The 27,575-nt window shown below is 40.3% G+C and overlaps 1 protein-coding gene across 2 annotated transcripts in view; it reads left to right on the forward strand.

Annotated features, from left to right (window-relative positions):
- The window catches only part of LOC126413497 (transmembrane protein 135-like), a 137,887-nt gene extending 110,661 nt beyond the window's left edge, over window positions 1-27,226 (forward strand). For both annotated transcript variants that reach the window (XM_050083269.1, XM_050083270.1), the window contains exons 7-9: window positions 18,919-19,059; window positions 24,776-24,942; window positions 25,059-27,226. In XM_050083269.1, the coding sequence (XP_049939226.1) occupies window positions 18,919-19,059; window positions 24,776-24,942; window positions 25,059-25,173 (423 nt within the window). In that variant the 3' untranslated portion in view covers window positions 25,174-27,226. The remainder of the gene's footprint in view (window positions 1-18,918; window positions 19,060-24,775; window positions 24,943-25,058) is intronic.
- Window positions 27,227-27,575: the final 349 nt, after the last annotated feature.

The raw sequence follows: 27,575 nt of genomic DNA on the forward strand, positions 1-27,575 counted from the left end.
GATGGGTCAGGTCGCATCACTCAGACCCCTCCCCCCTCCCCCGAGAAGGACATCGCATCCAAGCATCCAAATGACATTGCAGGACAGATCTGTGTCCTCGTCAGCTTTGGCACAACAGTGGAAAAGTGTAACACATCGTACACTATCAGAGGTGACAGTCCGGACAGTCTGTTGCCATGGATGAACTTTGGAACCAGGGGAATGCAGCATGGATGGCTGTACCACAGGTCGTTATTCATGTCAATTCCATCACACACAGAACAATTTATCAGGGGCCATGGCAGATCCTGTGCCAATTAGGCAGCAAGACACATGCTGAACTGAGGTGACTGATGCAGAATATACTAATATACATGTCCTATGAATATATGTCCTGTCTCTAGTTGTTCAAGTTGTTTTGTTTTTCCTGAATATGAGTGTATACGCAAGTACAATAATAATTTTCAGCATATACTTAGCTATTTCCAGTTGTTTCAGTTGTGTCTGGTCAACATCACATTATTTGTTTTTTTTACTTAAACAGTGAACTCCAACATTGAACATGGAAACATGTAAATGAATATAAACTGTACGAAGATGTGCAAAGTGAGAAACTAGTTATGCATTAAATAAAGTTACTCTCTATTATGACTGGCAGCAGTTGGTATTCTAAACCCTATTCGCTGTTTATTTGAAAGTGCGTCTTTATATTGTAATAAAATACCTTCAAATTGAGATTTTTTTTTCTTTTGGCAATACAGGCGACTCTATCACTGTTAGTTTCCTATTACTCAATAACTCTTTTTTGATTGTTCTATTTCATCTACCACAATAATATTAGCAGAAGCCACTAAATGAATATGGGTCAATCCATGTCATATCACCAAATTGCGGAACATTCCTGCTTGACCATCACGGATTTCAATGAAATTTCATGTGAATATTCACACATCTCCCCAGTTAACACTGGTATTGTTTAATGTTCATCGAAGCAATACTGGCTGAGGTATATGTTATAACGTCAAGTTGAACACATATATTTCGAAACGACACAACACATATAAGTCACTGAGAAAGTTGACAAAGCAAGACATGTGAACACAGTAACATTCAAATGAGCACTGAGTCCAAGTCTAGCGGCCGCTGGCTGGCTGGCCGCTTAGGTGGCGCGGCTGCTGCATGGCTGACAGACAGCGCTGCATGTAGACAACGTGCGTAATTGCGCGGCGGCACTTTGAATGATCAGCGAGTCACAACACTTTTCCCCCCTTTGAAATTTTTGCATTGGTCTTGATGGAGGTGGCCTGTAGATTGCTAATGTCTATAGGTGTTATTTGACTGGCCGTAAAATCTTGAGGAGGGGGCTTCCCGTATGGACGGAAGTGTTCCCGATGATACCGGGTCGAGATGACAGGAGACGTAGGGGTTGAATCGGCTGGGGCCCCGTGCACCAATCTGCCCGTTGCGGCAAGTTCAGTTGATATAACAAGAGACGTGGGCGATGTGTTGGCGTCCGTAGGAGGAGGAGGCGAGTAGATTGGCTCCGACAGATGATGGTCATCCGGTTCCTGCATGGGCACGTCTCCTGGTGGCGTCCATTCTTGTACTGGCACCGAGATGATGGTTAGAGGGCTGTGTTGTGAGTAATGAGAGATGCCAAGATCCCGAGTGTCAGGTAGAGCCGAAGGTGGTGTAGCGGCATTCTGAACAGGCGTTGCCGGCACACGAGGCCGAAGCTGGTCCGAATGACGCACTGCAACACCCGTGTCCGTCTGGATTTCATACAGGCATTGGCCATGGTGTCGTAAGATGCGGCCCGGGCGCCATTTTGGCCGCCTGGCATATCCCCGATTGTCGGCAGTGAACCGGCCAAGCAAAGGAACCCGCAGCTGTGAGGTGGAAGGCCACAGAAGATGAAGTAGCATGCGGGGCTGTCGGCCATGTAAGAGCTCAGCCGGGCTGTGGTCGCCCATGGGGGTGAAACGGTAAGAAGCCAGAAACTGGAGAAACGCATCATCAGCAGCAGAAGAAGTCAGGAGTTTCCGCATCTGACCGTTAAATGTGCGGACCAGTCATTCAGCCTCACCGTTTGATTGTGGATGGAACGGAGGGGCCGTGACATGCGTAACGCCATGCCGAGCACAAAAATCCGCAAATTCAGAAGAGGCAAATTGCGGACCATTATCAGTAACAAGAGTAGAGGGAAGGCCTTGCAAAGAAAAAATGCGGGCAAGAGCACTTGTGGTTGCCGCAGTGGTAGGCGACGTGCAACGGACACTGAAAGGAGAGTTAGAGTAGGCGTCAATTATGAGGAGCCAGTAAGTACCTAAAAAAGGTCCCCCGAAATCAGCATGAATGCACTCCCAGGGTGTCTCAGGCGAAGGCCACGGTGACAAAGATGACTTTGGGGCGGCGGCCTGTGACGCACAAGGGCCGCAGGCAGCGACCATGTGTGCTATTTCAGAGTCTGTGCCAGGCTAGTACACATGATGGTGCGCCAGAGATTTTGTGTGAGAGACACCCCAGTGCCCTTGGTGAAGGAGGCGCAAGACCGAAGCACGCTAAGACGCAGGAACCACAACACGCGGTGAAGCATTGTCGATGGAAAGGAGGATAACACCATCCCTAGCTGTGAGGCGATAGCGCAAAGCATAGTAGTTCCGCAATGGGTTAGAAGTCTTAGTGGACGGACGATCTGGCCAATCCTTCTGAATACAGCGTAAAACCCGGGAGAGGGTAGGATCAGAACCCGTAGCAGCCGCCAGCCAGTCCCCGTGATGCGGAATCCGTCCACAACCTGCTGCTTGGCAACATCCAGGTGGAAACACAAAAGTTCGTCCTTATCGAATGCCAGATCAGGACCCATGGGAAGGCGAGACAGTGCATCACCATTCGCATGTTGAGCCGTCGGCCGGAAATGAATCTCATAATTGAAATGAGACAAATAAAGAGGCCAACGCTGGAGGCGGTGTGCAGCCTCATTAGTAAGTGACGATGATGGATGAAACAAGTGGTTTGTGATCCGTAACAAGATGAAATTTGGATCCATAGAGAATAACACCAAACTTAAGAAGAGCATAAATAATGGCCAAAGCTTCTTTTTCAATTTGAGAATACTTTTATTGGGAATCCGTGAGCGTTTTGGAGGCATAAGCAATGGGTTGTTCAGAGCCGTCAGAAAAACGGTGCGCAAGGACTGCACCGACCCCGTGTAGAGAGGTGTCCATGGCAAGAACAAGATGTTGGCCAGGTCGATAAGTAGCCAGGCACGGGGCCTGTTTCAGCATAGTCTTCAATTTCTGGAAAGCCGCATCGCATGACGCGGACCAGTGAAAAGGCACGTTTTTATGCAACAGGCGATGCAACGGCTGAGCCACCGAAGCAGCAGATGGTAAAAACTTGTGATAGTATGCTATTTTCCCCAAGAAGGCCTGCAGTTCCTTAACAGATGTAGGGCGAGGAAGGGCATCGATCGCAGCAACAGTTTGCTGAAGCGGACAAATACCATCCCAAGAGAATTGAAACCCCAAGTACGTGATAGATGCCTGAAAAAATTGTGACTTCTGAAGATTGCACTTAAGACCGGCAGTCTGTACGGCATGAAAAAGTGTGCGGAGGTTCTGAAGATGTTCTTCAGTGGTGGAGCCAGTGACAACAATGTCGTCCATGTAATTTATACACCCAGGGACAGGGAGCAATAATTGTTCCAAGAATCTATGAAAGAGAGCAGGGGCGCTGGCAACCCCAAATGGCAATCGTTGATATTGATGGAGGCCGAAAGGCATGTTAAGGACCAGAAACTGCCGGGAAGCAGCATCGAGAGGAAGTTGATGATAAGCTTCTGACATGCCGAGTTTTAGAAAAATACTGGCCTCCCGCAAGTTTAGTGAACAATTCTTCAGGTCGGGGCATAGGGTAAGTGTCGGTGAGGCATTGCGCATTTACAGTGGCTTTAAAATCGCCACAGAGACTAATATCACCATTGGGCTTAGCAACGACAACGACAGGAGAGGACCACTCGCTGGAAGTGACAGGAAGCAAGACCCCTGAAGTAGTGAGACGATCCAGCTCCCGTTTTACCCGATCACGAAGGGCCACAGGGATGGGCCAAGCCCGAAAAAACTTAGGCCAAGCAGTGGGTTTGAGTGTGATATGAGCTTCAAAGTCGTTTGCATAGCCTAATCCAGGAGAAAAAGGGACGAAAATGTCATCGACAAGGAATCCAGTTGAGCATAAGGAATAGCATCAGAGACGATATTGACAGTCATCTATGGAGAACCCAAAAGTGCGAAAGGCATCGAAACCAAAAAGATTCTCTGCGTTACTCTGGTCGATCACAAATATGGGAACAGTGCGAACGATGGATTTGTAAGATACCTCAGCATTAAATTGTCCCAAGAGAGAAATCTTCTGTTTATTGTATGTCTGTAATTGCCGAGTGACAGGTGATAGGAGTGGAGAACCCAACTGAAGATACGTCTGAGAATTAATTATAGTGGCAGCAGAACCGGTATCCACCTGCATGAGAACATCCCGACCAAGGATTTGGACAGTGAGGAATAACTTCCCTGAAAGGGAAGAAGTGCAATTGACAGACAACACAGAAGCAGAATCAGCGTCACGGTCATGAACATCATGTATGCGGTAGGATTTGCAAACGGCAGACACATGACCCTTCTTTTTGCAATTGTGACACATGGCCCAACGTTGGGGACAGTCCTCCCATGAATGTTTCGTAAAACACCGTGGACATGAAGGAACTTGCCGGGGGTTTTCCTGCAGTTTCTTAGAGGGTTGTTTACGGTTAGGTCGAGGCTGTGCATGGGAGCGTACTGGGGCCACGGCCGGCGGGGACGCACCGCACGCGTCGTCAACAGTGCACAGAGGTTGTAATTCCCCGACGTCACCCTATGCCTCTATTTGCACCCCAGCAGCGCAAGAAATTTCAAAAGACTGTGCAATGGATAGGACTTCATCTAGAGTTGGATTTGCCAACTGAAGGGCACGTTGCCGAACTTCTTTGTCGGTCGCCGATCGGATAATAGCATCCCATACCATGGAATCAGCATAGGATTTTTGTGAACGTCAGTAACAAATTGACACTTTCGACTGAGGCTGTGAAGTTCAGCAGCCCAAGCGCGATAGGATTGATGCAGTTGTTTTTGAAAACAATAAAAGGCAACACGAGAGGCTACCATATGCGTTTGCTTGTGAAAATAGACAGACAGAAGTGAGCACATTTCAGCAAAGGACAAAGACGCAGGATCTTTCAGGAGCCAATTGCGACAACAACCGATACATTTGAGGTGAAATCCATGAAAGGAACAGAGACTTACATGTTTGTTTGTCTGTGACATGAAACGCCAAGAAGTGCTGTCGAAGACGTTTTTCGTAATCAGACCAGTCTTCTGCTGTCTCGTCGTAAGGAGGAAAAGGAGGTATAGACAATGACGAGAAATGCCCCGCATTTGATGCCGCGACGAAATCGCGAATCGCCGATGTTAGAAGCGTTTGCTGTTCAATGAGACCTTGCAATAGTTGCTCGACAGTAGCCATGGAAACCTGTGGGTCAATGATGAAAAGGAAAAATCCAGTACCTCATTGCCAATTGTTATAACATCAAGTTGAACACATATATTTGGAAACGACACAACACATATAAGTCACTGAGCAAGTTGACAAAGCAAGACATGTGAACACGGTAACATTCGAATGAGCACTGAGTCCAAGTCTAGCGGCCGCTGGCTGGCTGGCCGCTTAGGTTGCGCGGCTGCTGCATGGCTGGCAGACAGCGCCGCATGTAGACGATGCACGTAATTGTGCGGCGGCACTTTGAATGATCAGCAAGTCACAACAGTATAGTCACTTGTTTGACACCATGCGTGACTTTGCGCAGAGTGAGTGTGAATTTCAGGCAACTTTGAGGTTTTATATCTGGGGCAATATTTTGTTGAAAGAAATGAAATTTGGCAGTCTTAAACAACTTTAAGTGTTCTCTTAAGAATAATAATGAAAAGAATATTATGAACCATGTTCAGCCAGAAAATTTTAGGCAGAATTGCCAGGAAAAATCGGCGCCTGAAAAACATCCAGAAAATGCATTGGATTTTCCATTATGTGCCAACAATACCTGAAAATGATGGACACATTTGAGGGAATGTAGCATGGCAATGGTTTACTGTGTTTTGTTGCATACATTTTTTCATTTGTGTAGTGACAAATAATATCTCACTATGTTGGGGTGGTTCACGGTGACAATGTTTACAGTTAAAGCCATCATTGTATCTCTCTTGCTGCCTACCGCAGAAATGGTTGAAGTAAATAATCAGTTGCCTTCTGGCATTTATTAGAATTTTGTGTAGCCACAAAAAATGAATTGTTGTGGAATGGAACTTTTTTGGCACTAGCCACAGGAAATCCCGTTGTGATGGGATTGATGGCACAACCAAGTGACTATTTACTCGTGCAAGCCTGTAAAGGCCAATAACAAATTAAATGTTCTGAAAAAAGAAATCAAAGATAGCAAAAAGTTTCAGGAAGAAAGAAGATGAGAACATCATCAATTTACCATTGATTCGAGTTTGGGCCTTATCAGCAAAGTTTCTAAATTTTGTTGCCAGGGTATCTAATGTGACCATGCTAAGCCTTATGTATGATAATGAATGATGGACTGTCAACATTATTGACATATCAACAAAAGAAAAATGATGCACTAATAAAATTTATGCTAAGTCAAGGGTCACTCTTTAATTTTATTGGCCTGGAAGACAGGATGCTTGCTGGGTACCAGTACAACACCTCATTTTCATGCTCTGTTATTTCAATGTCACCGTCTCACTGCCAGTATCAATTTCCAATGAACTGCAGAAAATGGCTCAAAAATTTTGAAAAATATAAGAGAGAATATTGAGAAGTTTAAAATCGAAATTGATGTACTTTTTGCTTGCCATATATGTGAGATACTCCTACCAATTTTGAGAATAGCAGATAAGGTACTTAGAAAATGGCTTTGTTAGCAGACAGGTCCCACCAAAAGGCTTTGGAACCTAAATTAAGACCCCTATGGTGATGGGGTTACTGGTTCATGTTCTTGTACCAGTAGTGACAATGTTAATGCCACAATATAGTGAGACATTACTTGTCTACAATGAAACACGGACAACAGGTTGCTGCAATGTAGCCTGTTGCCGTAGTAAATTCCCTCAAATTTGTCCGTCATTTTCAGGTGTTGTTAGCATGTATTAGAAAATCAAATATGTGTTTTCTAAATACTTGAAAACATGCTCTATCCAACTGTGATTAGTTTGAAATCAGTTATGGAAAACAGATTACCTAACTGGAAGTTAATTATGATCTATTTGGTAATTTTTACGAAAATCACGTTTGAACTGATTTTGTAGCAATTTAGAAATCAATACATGACTGATACATTACATTGGAAAATCTTATGTTGCTAAGTTGTAGTGTACAGAGTTCCATACCTATCATGCCTTCAATCAATGAGATACAAGAAGCCGAAGTTAAAACTTCATTTGCAGTGTGATTTTTCTGGCTTCGTTGCCTGAGTTTAGGAAGTATTGTCAACCGATCTTGAAAAATAAGCCCACGCGACTGGTGGGTGGGGGCTTAAAATATGTTCCATGAGGCTGGTTTTGAAGCTTTCATAGAAAATGGTATTTGTAAAAGAAGTGTTGAATGTTGCCATGTTTAGTTTTTCACAAAACCATCATTTTTTTGATGAATTTATAGACTACTGGAAAATACTAGGTGAATGAAATTTTGTATTCTTCATCCTTGCGCTACCAAGCTATTATGTATTATGTTTAATGTTCACCATGCATTTACTCCACAAGAGAGAAGAATCTGAAGTTTACTTTTTTTTGTGCTGTGATTTTCATCTCCAACTTTCATTCAAATTATCTAACATTGTCAGCCCATGGATAATTAAATACACGTTTTTTTGCATTTAAACTGATGGTCTTTCTAGTGAGTTCAGTTTGGAAAGTCTTATAGAACATGGTTAGTTTGCAAAATCAGGTCAAAGGTACCAAATTTTTGACCTTTTTACAAAATCAACTTTGCAGTTAGTGTTGCTAGTGGTATATAAATGAAACTTTATTTTGGAGAACCTTTTGTTATCAGGTTAGTGCATGCCAAGTTTCATCAGGGACTAATTCCTGAGATACAAGAAACCAAACTTGGAAATTTTTTTGGGCAATTTTGCCTAAAATTTTCTAGCTGAATGTGGCTCGTAAATTGCTTTCCATTATTATTTTCGAGAGAATGTTGTAAATTGTACAAGATGACCAAATTTCATTTCTTTCAACAAAATGTTACCCAAGATATAACAGCTCAAAGATGCCAGAAATTCACACTTGCTCTGTGCAAAGTCACACACGCAGTCAAATAAGTGACTACAGCTCAGCCAGTACTTTTTTGATGAATGTTAAACGTTACCAATGATCATTTGGAACATGTGTAATGTTCACATAAAATTTCAACGAAATCCTTGATGGTCAAGCAGGGAGGGGTAGGTTGACTTGCCATGGAATGACCCATATGCTTCACCAGAGGTTTACCTCCTTTACATTCTAAGAAATTATTTTAGAAGGCTACATACACTTCGTACCCTATTATCTCTTTTCCATAAATCTGCTTCCTGGTTGAACACTAATAATATTCTATTATCAGTTAGCCAATCTAATACTAATAGGAGATCAAGGTTTAAATTAGGCACTACTGAGAGTGTTTGGTGAAAGGTCAATGTATTAATTGTTGTTGGTAATCACGTTTCTTCTTTTATTTTTTCCATTTATGATTGGTGATACTAACAACAAAAACCTCTTTTACTGATAATATGGGAAGAGATACTTTTTTGTTGCAATTCCTGTGAGATTAATGATATTTCTATCTCGGAATCTAAGTGAATATGAACATTCTTTCCAAAAATATCTCGCACTTATTCCGTCTTAGATTTTACTTCTTCTTCTTCTTCTTCTTCTTCTTCAAGTAAACACTCATGAGTAGTTATTAGCTGTGTGAGGGCTACAGTCTTCTCTGTATGAATGCCTACTGTTCCTTTGCTATGTCCTCAAGCCTGGCCCCTTCCCCAGAATGCCCGTTGTTTTCTGATGGCTGGTGCAAACACGACCAGTCATTTGGCATAGTAGGACAGACAGTGATTATACTACTACCATTAAATGTCTGTGTCTGGTTACTCTCTTGATAATTCTTTGCTCCCGTACTTTACAATATTTACATTCCTTTTTTCCTTTGGAACTGAAGTGGATAACAGTTCCCATCACTATTATCTCACCAACAGTTTCCTCCTCGGGTACATTCTTTCTTTAACGTATCAAGACCTTTGGTAACCATTAATAAACCTTTTACAGTCATCCAACTGTGATTCCATATTGCTCTCCCCATGTGGTAAGGTTCAACCCAGAGCTTTGAAATTTCCCTGTCATACACATCTCTGCTGTGGAATGAAGTATTCAGATATTCAGACAGATGATTGAATCTTTTCCTGTACCTTTTGTTCAGTTAAGTCACTGATATTCTTTTTCAAAGTTGCAAGATGGCAGTCATGTCAGAATCCTTACTTTGTTGTAAAACATTTAACCTTACTATCACATGTGAGATCTGTTTATGTGCCTTGGAAAATTCCTGTTCAGTTAAATCTTGAATCTGCTTGTTGTTGTTGTGGTCTTCAGTCCTGAGACTGGTTTGATGCAGCTCTGCATGCTACTCTATCCCGTGCAAGCTTCTTCATCTCCCAGTACCTGCCGTAACCTACATCCTTCTGAATCTACTTAGTGTATTCATCTCTTGGTCTCCCTCTACGATTTTTACTCTCCATGCTGCCCTCCAATACTAAATTGGTGATCCCTTGATGCCTCAGAACATGTCCTACCAACCGATCCCTTCTTCTAGTCAAGTTGTGCCACAAACTTCTCTTCTCACCAATCCTATTCAATACTTCATCATTAGTTATGTGATCTACCCATCTAATCTTCGGCATTCTTCTGTAGCACCACAGTTCAAAAGCTTTTATTCTCTTCTTGTCCAAACTATTTATCGTCCATGTTTCACTTCCATACATGGCTACACTCCATACAAATACTTTCAGAAACGACTTCCTGACACTTAAATCTATACTCGATATTAACAAATTTCTCTTCTTCAAAAACTCTTTCCTTGCCATTGCCAGTCTACATTTTATATCCTCTCTACTTTGACGATCATCTGTTATTTTGGTCCCCAAATAGCAAAACTCCTTTACTACTTTAAGTGTCTCATTTCCTAATCTGATTCCCTCAGTATCACCTGACTTAATTCGACTACATTCCATTATCCTCATTTTGCTTTTGTTGATGTTCATCTTATATTCTCCTGTCAAGACACTGTCCATTCCGTTCAACTGCTCTTCCAAGTCCTTTGCTGTTTCTGACAGAATTAAAATGTCATCGGCGAACCTCAAAGTTTTTATTTCTTCTCCATGGATTTTAATCTGCTTTAAATCATTATTTACATTTCTAAACTATTCATTAACTTCATTTCTTACTATATCACACTGCTTATCACTGCAGGACATAATTCCTCTGCTTTCCAAATTATTCTCGGGACTGAGACCTGGCTCAAACCTGAAGTAGAAAGCTCTGAGATATTCAGTGATTCATCAAACATGTATTGGAAAGAATGATCAGCTGTCATAGGAGGGGGAGTGTCCACTGCACTTCGACAGAAATAGTGTATCTATTGAGGTTGAATTTGAGTGTGACAGTGAAATATCTAGTTTTGTAACAGGTGTAGGTGAAATAAAGTTAATTGTTGGATGCTTGTACTGGACACCCGATTCTGCTGTGACCATTTTAAAGTTATTCATTCAAAGAAAGTATACGGTCAGTACTGTAGAAATACCAGATTATGCAATATTAGTTGGAGCAACTTCAACTTAATTAGTATAGAGTATGATACGTATGGATTCATTGTAGGCGGTGCAGACAGACTGTCTTACAGAGTATTTCTGAACAAAGTTTTCCCAAAATGTCGTGAGCAGTGAACTGAAAAGCCCACACAAAAATGGAAATATATAAAACCTTATAGTTATAAACATGTCTGACCTTATTGACGGTGTCAGCATAGAGACAGGGATTAGTGACCGTGATTATTATCGAGAAAGCTAGGAGATTATTTCTGCCAGAAAGAGTAGATAAGCAGTTGTTAGCATCCCCCCCCCCCCCCCCCCAATGAGTGGATATCATTTAGTTCCAGTATGATGGATGTAGAGGAATTATGGGCAAAGTTTAAACATATTGCAAATAGTACTGTGAAGAAGTATGTGCTGAGTGAGTGGGTTAAGGATGGAAATGACCATCCATGGTTTAGCAACAAAATTTAAAAATGTCGAGGAAGCCAAGACTGTTGTACATACGGTTCAAACGAGAATGTACAAATGACAACAGGGAAAAGTTAGTAGAAATTCAAGCGGCTGTAAAAAGATCAATGTGCAAAGCATGCAACAACTGCAACTGGCACATTGTAGCAAAAGATCTTGCTGAGAACCTGACGAAACTCTGGTACTGTGTAAAATCACTCAGCGGGTTTAAGTTCCGTCTTTTGACCGTCACACATACCCCTCTATGGAGGGTACACTAATAGGCATCCCTGGTGCAGAGAAAAATAAGTTGTCAAGTCTGGATGGAATCCTAGTTCAGTTTTACAAAGAATCTCTGTGCCATTGGCCCCTTGCTTAGCTTGTGTTTGTGATGAATCTGTCCCCAACCACAAAGTCGTAAGTGATTGGAAAAAAGCACAGGTGACCCCTTTATGTAAGAAGGGTAAAAGAAGGGACCTGCAGAGTTACAGACCAATATCCTTAACATTGTTTTGCTATAGAATTCTTGAATGTATAATCAGTTTGAATATAATAAATTTCCTTGAGATGAAAAGCTTCTGTACATGAATCAGCATGATTTTAGAGCATCTCTCGTGGTAAGCTCAACTTGCCTGCTTTCTCATATGATATCCTGTGAACTGTGGATGAAGTGCAACAGGCAGTTTCCATATTCCTAGATTCCATAAAAGCATTGACATGGTGCCCCACTGCATACTGTTAACGATGGTATGAGCATACAGAGTAGGTTCCCAGGTATGTGACTCGAAGATTTCTTAGTGTTTATCAGAGACAATGTTGTTGTCAGGCGTGCCCCACGGAAGTGTGATAGGACCGCTGTATTTCCCATACACGTAAATGATCTGGTGGACAGGGTGAGCAGCAATCTGTGGCTGTTTGGTGATGATGCTGTGGTGTAAGGGAAGTAATGGAAGATGTCTTCGTTGAGTGACTGTAGGAGGGTACAAGATGATTTAGGCAAAATTTCGAAGTGGTATGGTGAACGGCAGCTAGCTCTAAATGTAGAAAAATGTCAGTTAATGTTGATGAGCTGGAAACCAAACTTGTAACATTTGAATACAGCGTTAGTAATATGCTGATGGACACAGTCACGTCAGTTAAATATCCAGGCATAATGTTGGAAAGCAATCTGAAATGGATCAAATATGTAAGGATTTTAGTAGGGAAGGCGAATGGTCAACTTCGATTTATTGGGAGAATTTTAGGGAAGTGTGGTTCCTCTGTAAAGGAGACCGCATATAGGACACTTCTATGATCCATTTTTGACTACTGCTCAAGCATTTGGGATCTACACCAGGTAAGATTTAAGAAAGACATTGAAGGAGTTTGGAGGCAGGCTGGTAGATTTGTTACTGTAGGTTCAAATGACATGCAATTATTATGGAAATGCTTCGGTAACTCAAATGTTAATCCCTGGAGGGAAGAAAAATGTTCTTTTCAAAGAACAATATTGAGAAAATTTAGAGAGCCGGCATTTTCGCTTAAGGACCATAAAGATAAGAGAAATTATGGCTCGTACGGAGGCATATAGACAATCAGTTTTCCTTTGCTCTGTTTGCGAGTGGAACAGGAAAGGAAATGACTAGTAGTGGTATAAGATACTCTCTGCCACACAGAATATATATGTAGATGTAAATGGTGGTTTGTAGTGTAGAAATCTTATTATTTATTACTTAATTCTCCTGAGATGAGTCAGTTACATGTTTCTCAAGATTTTTATTTGTCGTGTCTAATTTCTTATTGGTTTTCACAATACTTCCCTCTACCTTAACTCCTTGAGTGTGTGTTGTTACATTTAGCTCATCACTATGAGTATTTAACTGTTCTATTAGATTAGCAATAAAAGTAAAGCAAAGCAGTCATCAATCCGAAAATTGTTTTGTACACCATAGTGCTGTACTAGGTATGGTCCTGTGGGAATTGGTATGTCATTACCTTCCTCTGACCTTTGAACTGACTTACCCAGCCACTTGTAGGGGTCATAAAGCTTAACATGGATTCTGAATAACAGCTGCTTCTCTTTTCTCCAAAGGTCTCTTAAAGTTTCCTGTAGATGTTACTTATTTTTCCCCTAATGAAATATGCTTCTAAATCTGTACATCTGTCCTCTAGCTGCTCCTCCTTGGCTATTTCGCACTTCACGTCTGTCTCAGTTTTTAGACATATGTATTCTCTTTTACCTGCTTCATTTGCTGCATTTTTTGTGTTTTCTCCTTTCATTAAATTCACTTCCTCTTGTGTAATCAAAGGATTTCTGGTAGGTCTTGCCCTTTTACCTGGTTGATCCTCTGTTGCCTTCACTACTTCATCTCTCAAAGCTATGCATTCATCTGCTACAGTATTGCTTTCCTCTGTTCTAGTCAATCATTGCCTAATGCTCCCTCTGAAACCCTCAAGAACCTCTGGTTCTTTCAACCAACCCAGGTCCCACCTCCTTAATTTCCTACTGTTTTACAATTTCTTTAATTTTAATCTGCAGCCCATAACCAATAAATTGAGGTCGCAGTCCACATCTACCCCTGGAATTATCTTACAATTTAAAATCTGGTTCTGAAATCTATGTCTTACCATTATACAATCAGTCTGAAACCTTCTGGTCCCCAGGTCCCCTTCAAGTGTACAACCTTCTTTCATGATTCTTAAACAAAGTATTATTGATGATGAAATTATGCTCTGTGCGAAATTCTACCAGGCGGCTTCCTCTTTCATTCCTTTTGCCCATTCCATATTCATGTACTAATTTTCCTTTTGTTCCTTTTCCTACTATCGAATTCCAGTCATCCATCACAATTAAGTTTTTGTCCCCCTTAATTATCTTAATAATTTCTTTTATCTCATCAAACATACCTTCATTTTCACCATCATCTATGGAGCTAGCTGGCACATAAACTGTTACTGTTGTGGTAAGATAATGCGTTCACTGTGCTGTTCATAGTAGCTTACCGGGTTCCTATTTTCTTATTCATTATTAAACCTACTCCTGCATTATCCCTCATTGATTTTGTATTTACATGCGTTCACTATGCTGTTCATAGTAGCTTACCGGGTTCCTATTTTCTTATTCATTATTAAACCTACTCCTGCATTATCCCTCATTGATTTTGTATTTACATCTTTGTACCCACCTGACCAGAAATCCTCTCCTTCCTCTTACTAATTACCACTATATCCAACTTCAACCTATCCATTTTCCTTTTTTAAATTTTCTAACCTATCTGGCCTTCATGTGCTGGTTCTGCAGAGGGGACACTACAGCTGTAATTTTTCCTGAGGGCGTGCGACTTTACTGTATGGGTGAATGATGATGTCATCCTTTTGCATAAAATATTCTGAAGGTAATGGAGGTTCAAACTCAAGACCTTTGGATTTGTTGTCTGGCGCTTTACCACTGAACCACCGAGCGACAAATATTAGCATTACTGCTATTTAATTTACTATTAAATTCAATTTCTATCTTGTCACCATGAGCTTTTATACTTATGTTAGCAGCCTCAAGTTTAGCAGTTAATTGATCGATGAAAGTGTTAAATAACTCTTCCATAGGTTGCACCATAGTCCAGGTGAACACAGGCAAACACTTACAAAAAACTAATCTTCCCTTACTAGTTAGTTAAACAATGTACAGAATGTTCTGGTTTAGAATTAAGACTCATTTAGGAATAAGGGAGATGACTCTCTGAAATTCAGAAGCACTGCATTGTCAGTAGGTACACAAACAAAAGCTGCATCGCTTGGCAAGCTTTCGGAATGCACTTCCTTTTTTCGAGCTTGTAGGAAAAACGTGCACACAAACAAACACACAATCACTCATATGCACACGCCTGTCTCCCTACATAGTGCTTAGTCGACTGCCAGTGGTGAGTGTACTGTGTTGGGGTCCGGATGTTGGTTGGGGTGGGGAGAGGGATGAAGAGACGTGGAAGGCAGGGATGGGGTTGGAGGGAAGCACCTCCTGGCTTGTGGGAGAGTGGGGAGCCATCTGTGGGATAGTTACGATGCAGGTAGAGGGGGTGGGTGGCAGGTGGGTGGGAATGCAGTTTCATAGATTAGGGCATGAAATAATGGCACACAATGAGCTGTGGGGACACAAATTGGGGGAGGGCACTGGGGCAGGGGAGGATGCGTGCACGGACACACACACACACACACACACACACACACACACACACACACACACACACACAGAGTATTGGATGGGGAAGGGGGATGAGTGTGGGGGCAGTGAGTTACCTAAGTTTAGGCCATGAAGATTACGAGTGTGAAGGATGTGCTGTAAGCATAGCTCCCATCTGAGGAGCCCAGAAAAGCTGTTGGTGGTGTGGAGGATCCAGATGGCACGGGTTGTGAAGCAGGCCCTGAACTCTTGCATGTTGTACTCTGCTGTGTATTGTGCCACTAGTTGGTCCACCTTGTTTGTGGCAACTGTTTGGCAGTGGCATTCATTCTAATTGACAGCTGCTTGGTTGTCATACCAATGTAAAATGTGCAGTGGTTACAGCAGATCTGGTATTTGATGTGGTTACTTTCACAGGTGGCCCGGCCTCATGGGGTGGGATAAGCGCATGATAGTACTGGAGTAGTGGTGCTGGGTGGGTGGATTGGGCAGGTCTTTCTGATCTTGCACAGGGGTATGATCCTGTGGCAGGGTTTTGGGGGTGGGAGTGGCATAAGGATGGATTTGAATGTGGGGGAGGTTGGATTGGCAGCAGAACACTTTGGGAATGGGGGGAGGGGGGTTGGAAGTATCTTGGGTAGGATGTCCCTTTGTTTCAGGGCATGATGATAGATATTCAAAGTCCTGACGAAGGACATGGTTCAGTCATTCCAGTCCGGGGTGGTATTGGGTGACAAGTTGTGGCGCATCTTTGTGGTTGGTTCTTGGGATGGATCTGAGGATCAGGTGTGTATGAGAATACAGCACGGGAGATCTGTTTGTGAATTAGGTCTGGAGGGTATTGGCTGTCTGCGAAAACCTGTGTGAGGGTGCGGCTACCATGAGTGGTCAGGTTGTATGGGAGCGATTTTTTGGCATGGAAGGGGTGGCAGCTGGCTGTCAAAGTGCAGGTACTGTTAGTAATCGGTGGGTTTGATGTTGACTGAGGTATGGATGGAGCTATCTGAGAGAAGGAGATCGACCCCAAGGAAGGTGGCATGATGGGTGGAGGATGGGTGGAGGTGGAATCTGCAGGATGTTTGGAGTAGTAGTGTCCAATCATGGCAAGGCCATGGACGTGAGGGAAGTTGGTGTATAGGGAGGTTGCATCAACAGTGATGCGTAGGAATCCATGAGGTAAGAGTGTGGAGAGCTGATGCAGGAAGTAGTTGGTACCTTTAATGTGGGAGGCTAGATGTTGGACAGTTGATTGGAGATGTTATGTTGATTATCTGTCATGATTCCATGAAATGAGGGAAATCCCACCCAAGATACTTCCAATCCCTACTACCCCTTTGTGCCAACAACAGCTGATACCTTATGCACTCCACATTCACTGCTCCCCAAAACACCCTAATTATGGTCTCCTTTATCCACACATGGAGATTACACTGCCGCAGTGGCGGCCACGGTATGGGCTTACCATGGCTTTCCGCATTCAGTCGCTCTTTTCTGAGCTCCAGCAATTCCCTTTACCGCCTCTTTTCTCCGCTCATGCACGTACCCCTCCGTGGTGCATCTCTCGGTCGCAGCTCTGTCTTGATCTCTCAACCGATTCTGTCCCTCAGAAGGCCTTTCACCACCAGTTCTGCTGTCTCCTCAGTTCTTTTCAGGGTTCAGAAGTGATCTATACTGATGGCTCCATGGTTGCTGGCCGCACTGGTTTTGCTTACACCTATGCGCGTCGCACAGAACTTCGTTCCTTGCCAAATGGCTGTAGTGTTTTTACTGCAGAATTAGTAGCCATCTTGCGTGCTCTGGACCACATCCGCTCCTGCTCAGGACTATCTTGCACTATCTATAGTGACTCCCTGAGCAGTTTGTACGCTAATGGCCAATGCTTCCCTCACCACCCATTGGTCATCGCTATCCAGGACTTCCTTGCTCAACGTGGATGTTCGGTGGTTTTCATTTGGGCCCCAGGCCATGTTGGGATTCCTGGCAATGAACTGGCCGATCGACTGGCTAAATTAGCTACTACCAGGCCATCTCTTGCTATTGGCATTCCGGAAATAGACCTTCGCTCAGCATTACATCGTCAGATTTTGGGCCTTTGGGATGCAGAATGGCACACTCTTTCTTTTCCGAACAAGCTCAGGGCGATTAAGGATTCTACAACTCCATGGTGGTCCTCCTTATAGGCCTCTCATAAGGCCTCTATTGTCCTATGCCGGCCCCGCATAGGCCATACTTGGCTGCCTCAAGGTTATCTCCTCCGTTGTAGGGGCCCCCCCTCTCTGTTGTTGTGGATCAATGTTGACTGTGGCCCACATCTTATTGGACTGCCCCAACTTAGCTGCCCTGCGTCGGACTTTTAGCTTTCCAGACTCGGTACCCCTGGTGTTGGCTGACACTGCCTCAGCACCGGATCTCGTTTTATGTTTTATTCGTGATGGAGGTTTTCATCGCTTTATTGAAGGGAGGGACCTTCCACCTTATCGGTGCGGTGAGTGGAGGGGACTGCAGGCCCTCTTGCTCCCCCCTTCGCCCAGACTGTATTGGCTTCAACTGGGCTTGGTGGTTCACCCCCTCTGTCGTCCCACTCCTCTCCTTATGAGGTCAGTTAGTCTTGAGTGTCTCTCTTGTCTGATGTGCTTCTTCCTTTATGCCCCTGTCATTAATCATGTTCTTTCTCTCACCTCTTCTTCCGCCCTTTTCCTTCCTTCCCTGTTAATAGTTTATCATTTTATGGACATTGTAGTTCCCTCTTCTAATGTGGGATTTTATCAGTTTTAGTTAATCCAAGGTCGGAGGGACTGATGACTGTCTAGTTTGGTCCCTTCTCCACCCATCCATCCAACCAACCAACCAACCAACCAACCAACCAACCAACCAACCAATGATCACTTGACTTGTTCCCTGTAGTGCGTGTTGAATTTGTTTAGATGACTTCTGATGTGGTCTGAAGTAACAACATGTCTTGATTGTGCAAAAAGGTGATAGTAAAATGGAATACTCTTCTGCAACATGACGTTTTGACACATTTATGATCAGTTAGGGCACACATTGTTCAGAGACATCAGCAGTCTTTTGTGTTTAGTAATGGTTTATTTGCCACAGTGGTTGTACATTAATTATAAGTAATTTTGGTCTCATAATGGATGTGCTCCTGTGGTGTTCGACTGTTTATTAACCTTTCTGGTAGTTGCTTTGCGTGACTGCAGTTCTGTATTGTAGTTAGGTGGTGTACAGGACACTGAAATTATTGTCCAACAAAATCTGTCCGTTGATATACCACCCACGATTATGACTATGTGTTATGTACAACTTGTTTATTGTGTGAATAAAGTGTCATCCATGTGGGATTTTTTTACTAATTTTTGTGGTTTTACTATTTATTTCTAAAAGCCATTTACTTGTGTGTTTCCAGATGACTTCTTGTGTATTACGTTGGCTTCTTGACAAAGACTCAAAATTCCATGCTATACCAAGTGGTCTAGTGGCTGGACTGGCATTTGCCTTTTTCCCTGACAATACTATTGCGTTGTATATTATGTGGAAACTGGTTCAGGTGAGTTAATACTTATCATGTTTATCATCACCAGATACGAAATTAAATATTGATTTTGACTTCTGTTTACCTTATCAAGCATCTGTTGACAAAACTAGAAGCAGTGACCATCCTTTTCTGAGATTATATAGCAGAGTATAAATAATTTTTCAAATACAAAATGTTTTGTCTTTGGTGGGCACTGGACCAACTTCCACATTGCTTTCCTTTGTTGAAGCAGGTTATGATTGTCTGTATGGAAGTAGATTATTAACATACGAGATACAGTTGCCCAAGGCACTGGTTCTCTCACTGACTTTTATATCGTAAAAAGTCACATGAAAATGTAGAAATTTTATACCCATAGCTGACAGTTGTTGATTTCTGGAGAACTGACACTAGCAATCCTGATAAACATGATAGTTTATCTGATAGTAAAAAGTTATTGGCTTGAATGTGGTCCATGAAAGGTAATAACTCAATATAGTAGTTAAATTCATGAAGTATTATGGGATATATTAAAGAGCCATTGTAAATGCTCACAGAGTGACGAGCTCACGTTCAGGAAAGTGAAAATATGAGTATAGCAAAGTATTTGTTTATCAAACCCTTTATTAGCATTGTACAGAATTATAGGGATGTTCTGGTTGGTAAAACTATAGTGATTGCATGGTGCTTTTTCAAAATACCATGTCTCTGTGGCTTTGTGTCCTCATTCATTTAACAGGAACCCTTCTGAGAAATTATATACATCTGGGCCAAAAGTAAAAAGAAAATCTTTCTGCCAGTAGAGGAATAGTAGTGACACATTCTGTACATGATGCTTCTAGTAAACGTTGTTTTGAACCTAAATTATTAGATATGTCCACAGGTAAATAACAGCGTTTGCATCTTATTACAAAAATTACATATGTTAGCCGAAGGGAAGCTTTCAAATCCGGCTGTCCTGCTCAAATGTTCTACAGACTATTGGGTCATTCCATGCAAAATGATCTAGAGGTTCCCACATGACCATCACAGATTTTGATGAAAATTTGAAAGAACAATTGCATATGTTCTCAATGAACACTGGTAAAGTTTCACGATCGTTAGTTCAGTACTTCTGAAGTAGTCATTTGTTTGACTCATAGTGCAATTATCAACAGTACATCTGTGAGCTTTCGGCAACTTTGAGACATGATATCTCCGGTAACATTTTCTTGAAAGAAACAATATGAGGTCATCTTGTACAACTGTTTGTGTTTTCTTAAGTGAAATAACAAAAAAAGATTTCGTGAGTGAATTGCAATGGATAATTTGAAGCAAAGTTGGCTGGACAAATAACTGCCCAGAAAATGTAAAAGTTTAGCATTTTATATATCCAGAAGGAATTGCGGCATACACCTTATGCCTATTTGTGTAATAACTTACCCTTGCAAGGTCGCAGAGTATAAAATTTAGTTTTTGTACTGTTTTCCAATAATTTACAAATTAAAGATGAAGTTGATAATTTCTCTAAAAATGCCAAAAATGGCTACTTTTAGCCCACTTTTACAAAAAAAGAGACTTCTGTAAACTCTTTTAAACTATCTTCATTATAAAGACCATGTTCTAAACCAACTAAAACCATATTTTGTTTTGAATGCGAACATATAAGGCCCTAAAAAAAGAATGACAAGTTATAGGTGCATTGAAAATTGGCCCATATTCTACTGGTACTCAAATTAAATCGGACTCTTTTATGTTCTACAAATGTTTAATACTCTCTGGGGAAGGTAATATCAAAAGTTTCAATGACTAAGAGTTGAAATAAACTCCAAATAAGTCTAGAAAGTTTGAAAAAGGGGTGCCTTCTTTTTTACTTGACTCATCATGACATATTTCAGTCTGTTTTTCTGTTGTAATTACAGACTCAAATAAGTTATAAACTTCAGAATTTAACTGCACAGTAGCAAGGCACTGGAGGTCATGGCAGTAAAATTGTTGCATAACAGCTGGAACACACATAATATAAATAGCCTGCTGGTTTTACACCACTGTTACATTGTGAGACATTGTGCAACAGCAGTCACGAGTGAATTTCCTTACCACAGGTTCCCAAACCTGATAATGGTTTCTTTACGCAGGATTCCAAGCCAGTGCTACATTTCTGTAAGTGTCAGAGGCCAAAGCTAGAAGTGTTCTCTTTTAGGATCCTAAGCTACTTGAATATTTGTTTTTACAGGCAGAATGTCATGAGGAAACTTTAAACTGCTGGCTGGACGATGTCATTAATGGGATTGTTTGGGAAAAAATTTGATGAGAGAGAACCCAAAAAATTACACTTTTCAAATGTGGTTATCTGAAATAATTAGAGCCACAAAAAAGAGAAAATTATGCTTTTTACTGGATTGCATATTCCATTCTGTTTTTTATAAAAACAATTTTGTAGTGATGAATGTTGTAAAAAAAAAAAAAAAAAAGTAAGAAGCTACTTAGTTGCAGTATTTCTGACTCGTGCTCATTTCCTGGTCATCAGGACTTCTGAGATTACTAAACAATTGTAGAACTTAATAAAAGATGTTGATTTAAGTTGACTGCCAGTGGAATATGAGCCTATTCTATAGGCTCATATTTTTTAGGACCTTATATGCTCGCATTGCAAAACCAATTATAGTTTTTAGGTGCTTTAGAACATGATCTTTCTAGTGCAAATGGTTTAAAAGAGTTTACAGAAGACAATTTTTTCTTTTTTGTAAAAGTGGGTTAAAGTAGCCATTTTTGGTACATTTTTTTAGAAAAATTATCAACTTTGTCCTCAATTTGTAAACTGTTGGAAAGTGGTAGCAGACTGAAATTTTATATTCCAAGATCTTGTATTGATAAGTAATTACATGGGTGGCTTCAGGTATATTCCACACTTTCTTCCAGAGATACAAAAAGCTAAACTTCACATTTATTTCGAGCATCTGTTTTTTCAACTGACTTTGCTTCAAATTACCCAAATGCAAATCACTCAGGAAACATTTTCTTTATAATTTTGCTTAAGAGAATGCAAAAAGTTTTATAAGAAGACCTAGCTTTGTTTCTTTCAAGAAAATATTGCCAGAGATATTATGTCTCAAATTTGCTGAAAACTCATGGGTACGCTGTTAATAATTGCATTATGAGGTTAAACAAATGACTATATATCTGCAAGTATTAAATTGGCAAAAGTGAAACTCTTACAATTTTAATTTGAAATGTGTGAAAGTTCACACAAAATTTCAATAAAGTCCATGAGGGTTATGTGGGAAATTTTTCTGAAATTAGACCACTTGGCATGGAATGGCCCTGTTGTAACATTATTGCGTAGTCACATTTTAGTTGGTAGACAGCGCAAGATTTGTAGAATACTGTGAGCCTGTGTCAATAGTACAAACAATAAAATTCTCAAAATGAGTCAGCAGTTGGAGTAAGAGGTTAAAAGGCAAATAGCAGAAAGCTGGAAAGATATGTAGTACAAGTGAAAATTAGACTTACTGACAGAATAACGTGAAGTTGGTGCCTGACAGTATAACAGTTGCCAAGTACTCTGTGCTATGATATTCAGTATAATTTGTTGGCTGATTTATATTACACTGTTCACAACTATGTAGTGCTAACTGTTAACATCACCAGTTTCAAAGATGCTGAATGAGTTAGTTTGTTTATTACGTGACCCGTAAATTATATTTACAGTATGAGTTTCGATGAGGACTGTCATATTCATCTGGATAACAATTATGCATATCTTGTTATCTGAAGTGTTGGTATTTGATCATCATTTATAAAAAGAAAGAAAATTGCAGTCTAACAATCTGGCAGTTTTGTAGTCATTAGAAACACAGCAATAGCTAGAACAAGGATGGGGGAACAAAAGCAGTTGTAACATATCCATTTTAGCATTTGCCTTAAGTAATTTAGGGAAATAATGGAAAAACGAAATCTTGATAGTGAAAAGGGGATTTGAACTCTGTACCTCATGAATGTAAGTCAGGTGTTGATCGTTTACAGGTGTGTAACTAACTGTATGTGAGAGTTTCTGACACAGATAAGATTGTCAAAGAGAAATGGCTTTAATCTGCATTTAAACACAAATCTGGCAAGACCTTATTCAAATTTTGAAAGGACTCCGAGTCCAAATGGCCCTTTCTAGGGCGTAAGCCTAATGAAAATTATAGCAGAAGGTAGTAAAGTCACAACTGCCGTCCGAATAGGGACAATCATTTTTTTCCAAAGCTGTGTTTTTACTGCAAGGTTCAAGGTTTGATGTTTTGAGTTCTAATCAGGTGCAACTGCCAGGAACTTTCATAACAGCACACACATTGTTGTATAGTGTGTGTTGCTCTGTGTGATTATGCGGTCAGACTAGTCAGCAGTAATCCCCTTTCCTGAGACAACACTGGAAAAGAAGAAGATTAAGGTAATTGAGATGTGAAATTATAGATGGATGCTCGAAATGAATTAGAATGATTAAGATAAGAAATGTGGAGATTTTCCGCAGAATCAGCGAGGAGAGGCTGATTTGCTAAACACTAAATAGAGTTGGGATGGGACGGATTGGTAGAAGCTTTCAAAACATCAGGGAACAATTGTTTTGATAATCAGTTGATCATGAGCACACAGTTTATATTTCATAGCTGACATTTTGTGGTATACTTGGGAAAGAATTTTTATGCAATGGCACATAGTTTTCATCCAAATCTAACTTCAAATGTATCTTTCACTATGCAGCAGTGTGTGTGCTGTTATGAAAGTTCCTGGCAGCTGCACCTGATTAGAACATCCAAACCCAACTTCAAATGTATCTTTCACTATGCAGCAGTATGTGTGTGCTGTTATGAAAGTTCCTGGCAGCTGCACCTGATTAGAACTCAAACCTCAAACCTTGAACCTTGCCTTTTGGGGGCTGTGCTCTTACCAATTCAGAAATATAGGTGTGACTAATGACTTACATTCACAGCTTACTTTTCAGACTTCACAGAAGTTGTCCTGCTAATCTTATGGCTCACATCCCTGGAAGTGAGTGTAATGCAGAAAAATAATTTAGTCACAACCTAGACAATCGTTTCCAGAATGAATCTTCCACTCTGTGGCAGAGTGTGTTCTGTTATGAAACTTCCTTTCTTCCAGGAATGCAAGTCCCACAAGGAGAACTTTTGTGAAGTTCATAAAGTGTGAAAGTGGTACTGACAGAAGTAAGGCTTTGAGAGCTGCAAGTGGACCTTTGTTTTCATATTTTGTGTGACGTTTCTTAGTTCTTTCAGGTGAAACAAACGAGGTGAAAAATTTATTAGAACCAACACTCTTTATGTTACAGATATGGGGAAAGGGAATAAGTGCTATTGTGTAGAATTTAATGATGAAAGAATATCTCTGTATTGTTGAAAATACAATGTATTTGGATAGATAAAAAAGCTACCCCACCAAGTGGTGGCAAGAGGACCCACATATAAAAGGTATTAAAGTTTACAAGCATTCGGAGCGAGTGGCTCCTTCTTCTGGCAGAAGGGTTGAAGGGTGAGGAAAAGGGGTGTAGGAAAAGGACTGGGGAGGTTTAGGAAAAATTGTCCAGAACTCTTTGTCAGGGGAGTCTTACTGGATGGGATGAAATGGAAAGGGACTCTTTATTATGTGATACGTCATGTGGTCCATGTATCTAAGTATTCAGGTCATGACATCTGAGCTAATGAAATGGTGTATATGTCTGCAGAAGCCTTGGGAAAGATGCATCTGCTGTTGTACTTTTCTGTTCCAGATAATGTATAGGAATGGGGTAGACAAGGGCTGGTGGCCAGAATTACCAGGTGCCACAATACTCCTTTACTGTTTGTCCACTGCAATTCTATTTCATGCTGCAGTGGTAGAACCAAACAATCTTAGACCATCATATTGGAAGTTCCTACATCGTGTTTCTGGGGGCTGGTGAGTACAAAGTGATGTGGTGTATTGAAGTAATTTTGGACTTTTACATATTGATGGATTAATGCTTTGCTTTCTTTCTACTGCTTTTTAATTAAGGAAAGCTTTTTGTTTTACAGGATTGCAGATATAAACAGGAAACCTCTTGATGTGTATGGACTGGAGAGTTCCAAAGCACTTGCTAAGGTCCTTATTGACACAAAGACAGGAAGCACCTATTCTTCTCCTATATAGGCTCATTATTTTGAAAGTTTTGATAGCAGGCGATGTTCAAAACATACCATTAGCACTTCATTGTGTGTCCTGGTGAAAGTCTCTGTGATAACTTTGAGCCTGGCTTATTCGGGTGTTAATTTTCTAGAAAAAGATTTAATTTTTAAAACTATCAGTTGTGAAACTAGTGTATATATTTTAATACAAATTTGCATTTATCATTTCACAAGCTCTGTTTTGTAATGAGCCACTTGAGCAAAGAAATATTGCTCATAAGTGATAATTGTTCCACATTCCTTTTTTAGGCACTTTAACTTACAGAAATTGAGTCTGTCATTTTCTTAGCCAACAAGCAAAATACAAAAGCTCATGCAACCACCCACTTTATACAGGGAAACTGACCAGGTTTTGGAATACTGTTTTAAAGAATTTTGTTCTATATGCCACAAAAAGAAAATAGTAGATTTTCAGTCTTTGAATAGATAGACAAAAACATATTAATAACTGAAAGAATTTATTTTGGAAATTTAATTTTTATAATTAATACATACAGACATCTGTGATAAATCATGCCAGTATTTTGACAGTTTGCAGTTTTAATTGAGACTTCTGTTGATATTTTGTCTGTTGGTATCTAAGCACCTCATATTTGCGGAGGCACAGTTTATAACTTTTGTAAAATCTTTTGTATTGATGTTTGATAAATGTGTCACTGGAGTGTGATAAATATGAGTTCTGAAGAGATACCATAAATGTATGTGTAATGTGTTATTTGACTTTTGTACAAGTTTTGTTATTTTTTTTTTATCTGAATATTTTGATACAGCTAAATGATAAAATAAATGTGGAAAACTGTGATGTGTAGATTGTTGAATATGGAATTCAGTTTGGTAGGTAACCGTATTTTGTATTGTTTTAAGATATAGGTGATGAGAGAGCTTACATCACAGATGGTTGTTGACAGTGAATTACGATATTGGTGAGGGCTGTTGTAATAATGGTGTTAAGATGGTGAAAGAAGCTGAGCTTCAGACATTTCAATGTCTTCCTTAAAATATGTACAAATGTTTCTCAAAGAATTTTCATCTGAAGAGGTCACACTTATTCAAGATTACTTAAAGTTCGGTATGAATATTTATTACAACTCAGTTAATCGCACATATGTTGTAGTTTCTGGAAGTCTCTCTTTTCATGGAGGACTGTATACAACAGTCTGTTGTAATATACTTGCCATGTATTGTTTCAAGGATTTTATTTTTTGTATGATGAAACCAAATAATAATTTTGTGTGTGTGTGTGTGTGTGTGTGTGTGTGTGTTTGAGATAGATATAGAGGGGGGATGGAGGGAGGGGGAGGAGGCGGTGGTTTGAGTGAATGTATATAATACGAATTATGTTGATGGCTCTCATGTAAATTTGTGCAAGTAGCACGTCCAAGTAAACTTTTTTATATTGAAAGAGATTTTGCTCCGCATTTTAATATTTTTAAAGGATGAATTATTTTTAATGTACTATATATGTATAGTGTTTTGGGTTTTTATTAAAGAAGACTCTGAGACACAGTTTTATGTTTTGTCACAAATAAAATGTTATTGACTTATTGTACATAGTCCGGTACTCATCTTATAACACACACCCTTTCTGTTTCACAACCAGTGCTCTGTACAACTGATCACAAAAAATCTAGCCATGCTTCAGTTAGAATTGTGTAATGATATGGGTGATTGATTTTGTCTGTGATAAATGAGAAGGAGAGTGGTAATGAGATATCTGAAAACTAAGAAATACAAGAAACAGCATTTTTGTTCTGTGATAAAAATTTCCGGAGCTAAATTCTACATATAATACATCAGTGTGTGCTGCAACATCTTACTTGGAACACTCAAGGAGAGGGCAAGGAACATCAGCAACACATCTAACCTAAATAATCATGTAAATTAACTGGCATTGAGCATTATATTGAATATAATCATGAAATAAAATATGATGAGACCAGTATTGTATCATGGTGCAAATCTCAGGTTTCTGTGATGGGGTAATTATGAAGTCTATCAAAATAAACATGTTAAAACAGGGCGGAGGTTTCAGTTTAACACTAGAAGAATCACACCCATCATTTTAAGGTGCTCTGCTTTAGCACACTTATTTCTTGTAAATGGTTTGTTCTACAGTTTCTATTTTCTATGAATTTTAATAAATATTTGTGAGGTACATGTCTGCAAAGAATTAAGCATTTAGGACCATTCTGAAAAGTAGTACAATGAACTCTTACTAGATTGATTTATAGCATTCAGCAGATCCTTTGTTGATGAGGAAGGAAGCTCTACTGCTCAAGTGGCACTGTTGGTTTTGACAACACTTTAGTTGCTTTATAATGTCATTTCCAAGGTATGGTTTGTCTGATTGAGCAGTTGTAAAATATT

This window comes from Schistocerca serialis, chromosome 1 (assembly GCF_023864345.2).
Source record: "Schistocerca serialis cubense isolate TAMUIC-IGC-003099 chromosome 1, iqSchSeri2.2, whole genome shotgun sequence".
In the NCBI taxonomy this organism is placed as follows: domain Eukaryota; kingdom Metazoa; phylum Arthropoda; class Insecta; order Orthoptera; family Acrididae; genus Schistocerca; species Schistocerca serialis.